Here is a 4,842-nt window from a genome sequence, read left to right on the forward strand (position 1 = left end):
TAAATAAAACTATGTGCTGCCAGTTTTACCCCTGTGTGTAGACTGAGAAACTGCATGCATGCGGTTTGTTGTTTTGCTGCTAATACAGTAGCAGGTGCAGCTGCATGTTTTTGCAATAAAAATGTTATGTTGTAATGGAATTCATGCATTAGTTTTTGTTTGCTTTGAACCCAGAGCAGACGTCACATGCCAGACGACATCAACACTGCATACTTTAGTTTTTGTTCATTTATCGTGAGTAATATTGATATCGCAATATTAAGCACCATTATCGAATATCGCAGGTTTTCCTAATATCGTGCAGCCCTAGTGTGGGGGGCCTTGTCTTGGCACACCTTGGGCCCTGTAGTAATAATTGATCATCACTGCACCGCCACAGCCTACCTGAGTATTGTTGCTGAACATGTCCATCCCTGTATGACCACAGCGTATCCATCTTCTGATGGTCACTTCCAGCAGGATAATGCATCATGTCATAAAGCTCAAATTAATAGAGCATCTTTGGGATGTGATGGAACGAGAGATTTGCATCATGGATGTGCAGCAACTGCGTGATGCTACCATGTCAATATGGACCAAAATCTCTGAGGAATGTTTCCAGTACCTTGTTGAATCTTTGCCACAATGAATTAAGGCAGTTCTGAAGGCAAAAGTTGGTCAAACCTGGTACTAGCATGTGTAGCGTAATCTCAGACACCTGCATGCACGCATTCATAATTCCATCATCCTCAATTTAGCACATCCAACACAAGGTTTATTTGTGCAAGCTTAAAATATCAACTGTTAAAGATTGTCCAACAAGGTTGCCAATGTTGATATTTTTCCTATGATTGTCATTTCAAATCGTTAGTTTAAATTGAAGAATTAAAACTCTTAAAATTTAAACTTGTCTTTTCATTGAACTGAAACACAGACAAACAGATATAATCGTCAGTTTATTGATGAAAACAACCTTTGAGTCTTCTTATCTCTAAAACATTTGGTTATTAATTTGTTAAAATTAATATTCCAGATTATTATGTAGAATGGTTCATCTTTCATAAAAGAGCCAACAACCATTACGCTACACATAGGTATCCAATAGGGGTTGTATCAACTAGTCGACTAGTCGACTTCACTGCTCTGTAGTGACTTTTTATGCCTGTCATCGACTAGTCGCTGTCACGTGATAATGACTGACAAGATGCAGTCCTCGGAAAAGACAGCAGGTGACGAGCTCCTGCGCGTTGGGGGGTGACGCGCTGTGCCAGAGCGTCGGTATCTGACGCCCACGGTAAAACGGACATTTGACCAAAATGTGACCTTAACCCTCTTGCAATTTAACTTTCCCCTCACCCCCATCCTAATCTTAACTAGCTTGTACATGCAACGTTCTGATCGTTGATGCGCTCCAGACATCTGCGTCCTGAGCACGGCCACAGTAACACTATTAAATCAGGTGTCGCCACCTCAAAAACTAATTTAACAAGCAATCGTTCATGTCGGCTTATTTCCTTTTATGTTTTCTGTCTTTTTTTGTGCTTGATGTGTTTCGCTGCTGTGGAGCGGGGAGTGTCACCTGTTTTGTTCTCTGGTGACGCACCTTCACTGATGCGGCTGGCGAGCAGCGAGCAGTCCGCTGTTTTTGTGGTCGTAGATCTTTTAGAACTGCAGTTCAAAGGTAACTCATAAGGTGAATATATATGAACCCAGGTAGCAGTTTCTCTTTAGGATTGAGAGGAGATGCAGGAAGATAATAAACAGGCAGGACAGAAAAATAGTCAAATAAAACAAGTTAGTTTTTTTACCTGATGGTTGAAACAAACAGACACCATTGAAGGTAATCAGAAGTGAGGAACAGAAAATGAAATAATTATTTTAATGTTTAGAGCAGCAGAAACTCTGAGAGGCTGCAGGCGCATCAGTGAGTTTGCGTCCGCTGCGCAGGGGGAGGGGGAGAGGGCTGAAGCAGAAACTACCGTTGTTAAAAGAAATGTGTTTAACTTTGAAAATGTGGACGCAATTTTCATTGTCAAAAGCACCAGCGAACCCCCCCACGTCGGAAACAAATAAACGCTTGGTCACCCATCGTCAGTTTTAGCCGCTTCAGGTGTGTGACATCATCAACGACTAGTCGAAGTCAACTTCATTTTCAATACTTGATGGTCGACTTTAAAAAAAATTAAGTCATGCAACCCCTAGTATCCAATAAAGTAGCCAGTGAGTGTATATTGATAAAACTCTGAAGAAAATGTAATCAATAGCTTACCAGAATAACTATTCCTAACTTACTGGGAAGCTGCAGTAGGTCGCTAACTTGTTGTTGTTTATAATAATCCAAGCTGGCACTGAGGTTCTCCCGGTCCCAGGAGGACAATCTATTGTTGAAATATGTGGATCATCTTTTAATATCATACCTGTGTGTGTGTGTGTCGTAGCTTTCCCAAATGGCTTGTTTTTTCCTTACCGGAGATAACAAGGTTAGCTGTGTTGCTGCAGTCATGCTAACTTGTCAGGAGTCCAGATGGACCGTAGCGGTTTCAGATGGCGGTTTAGATGTAGGTTAATATTATAGATCAAACCTGTGTTAGTTAAACATGCATGTAGGATGTGGACAAATGGCTCAGACTTTTCCCTGAAGATGTAAATGCAATTTTCTGTAATAACTGAGAGCACAAAAGTAAACAAAATACAGCCAAGATGTGGAGTTTGGCTTGGAGCGCGTCGCAGAACCAGAGCGCATGCGGGAAGATTCCTCCGACTGAAGCAAGCGTTTCCCAAACTCTGTCTCTCAGAGGGACTTGTCACTTAGAAAATGTTCCCTGATTATGAAACTTTGGCTGAATAGCGCTTGTTCCTGTCTCCAATGTGGCGTCGCATCCATAAGCCTGTCTGAGGAGAATCCCAGAATCTCACATCCTCTTCAGCTCAGAAAGCGCGGATATGATTACGCACAAGCGTGACGCGTCAACCCGGTCTCACAGTAAGACCGGGTTGGACCTGTTCAGGTTTACGCAGACAGTCTTTACATTTAGAATTAGATTACAGATGTAACATTTATGCAGTAAAATATAAAACATTTTATTTAAATATCCATTCATTATTTTACAAGCACAGAGAGCCGCATCAGATGGATGGAAGAGGCGCGGGTTGCCGACCCCCGCACTAGTTTATCATGACATGAGAATTGAAATGATTAGTTAATTGTCAGATCAGACAAACCAGGGTCTTTGGAGCAACGATCAAAGCTTAAAGTAGCAATCATACATATTTAGCTGAATTTGTAATCAACAGGGTAGTTTGCATTTTTATTTTCAGATTTAGAGGCAGCGATCCTAGAGAGAGAGCATGGATTGTAGGTCAGACACTAGTTTAGGTCATTTAATCCTTTTGTTTGTTTTTTAAGTTTTTAATGACTACATGTTTTTAGCTGAAGGCTTTACCTTCTCAGTTACTAAAGGAACGTTATAAACATTTTTGTTTACATTGTAATTGCACTTTACCCTCAAAGATGTAGGCCTTGGATGTGAAGTAGAGTCCGATGGGAAGCGTGACCATCAGGACGGTGAAGAACAGCAGAGTCTTCAGGGCTGAAACCAACGAGCCTTCGTTTCTATGAGGAACACGAGAGAATTGGCGTTGGCGAGGTGAAACACTTCAACACATTTATATGAGGAACACCTTGTCGCACTATGACAGTAAAAACCTTGATCAAAAATGGCGTCATGGAGACAATATAGCGCACCTTAACGTGCTGTGTTTATTAGCGACGAACTAAAGGCGGATTTACGTGCCTAGCTTGTTGCTAACAGTTGCTATCTGATGATTAAAGTGACATTTCTCACCCTCTAAAATACGGAGGAGGTCCAGCTGAGGAGTCTGACGATGGTCGGACAGAGTCGTCCATCTCTGCTTCCCTCTGGAGTGACTCGCTGAAATAAAAAGGCTTAAATTTGAGCAGTTTTTTTTTTTGTTTTGTCTGACAGTATTGTACTCTCTATCAACGCTTCCCGAACAGTCACGAGACTATCACGTGATGGGGCTTGTTGCCAACAAATCTCGCGAGGTTATGTTTTGTCTGTCGAAGCGTGGCTCATTGGAGCAGTAAGTTATGACAGTGGCCCAGAGATCAGGGCAGTTCCTGGAAAAACAAGAGTCTGTTACTAATCTGTTCAGGAACTTTCCTGTTTTCTACAAACGGATTCTTGTAATTTATTTGTTTATTCATAAATGGTAGGGGGAAAAAAGTAGAGCTTCAAGTTCTTAAATTAAAGTATTCCCAGCATGGTAAAAGGAAACAGTACAACAGCTGTATGCGGTTCATAGTTATTGTACAGGCTTGGTTAATGGAGTCATTTATCAGGACAAACAAACCAACTTTATAACAATCATCATATTTAACAAGTGTTTGTGCAAAATTACGGTCATGATCACATGCTTGTGAAAAACAAATGTTAATAGTCACAAAGACTGCAGCTTCAGTTTAAATGACGAGTGTGACGCCAGCAGAGTGCCGTGTTTTTTTGAAGGTGGACCAGCTGAATTACAAGTAATAGCAAAGTCCGTTTTACCATTAAAATAAACGTAATTAGCACACTACAGTTGTCTAACCAAAGCATAATGCACTGGAAGGATGATAAACTATTCCAGATAAAAAACACCAAATGTATGTGATAATAACAACAATAATAATAATAATAATAATAATGATAAAAATAACAATATTTATTATTATTATTATTATTATTATTATTATTATTATTATTATTATTATGTTGATGCTGCTGCAACAGAGGTGTTTGCACATCATTGCATCCTTTATATGTGTGTGTGTGTGTGTGTGTGTGTGTGTGTGTGTGTGTG

General features: G+C 40.4%; 1 protein-coding gene across 1 annotated transcript in view; it reads right to left on the minus strand.

The window, feature by feature from the left end:
• vma21 (vacuolar ATPase assembly factor VMA21) overlaps positions 1 to 4,022 on the minus strand; it is a 10,319-nt gene extending 6,297 nt beyond the window's left edge. The window contains exons 1-2 of the mRNA XM_015975220.3: positions 3,825 to 4,022; positions 3,483 to 3,592 (exon numbers count right to left, since the gene is read on the minus strand). Of these exons, the coding sequence (XP_015830706.1) occupies positions 3,483 to 3,592; positions 3,825 to 3,886 (172 nt within the window). The 5' untranslated portion in view covers positions 3,887 to 4,022. The remainder of the gene's footprint in view (positions 1 to 3,482; positions 3,593 to 3,824) is intronic.
• Between the last annotated feature and the right edge of the window lie 820 nt (positions 4,023 to 4,842).

This window comes from Nothobranchius furzeri, chromosome 1 (genome assembly GCF_043380555.1).
Source record: "Nothobranchius furzeri strain GRZ-AD chromosome 1, NfurGRZ-RIMD1, whole genome shotgun sequence".
Classification (NCBI taxonomy): Eukaryota; Metazoa; Chordata; class Actinopteri; order Cyprinodontiformes; family Nothobranchiidae; genus Nothobranchius; species Nothobranchius furzeri.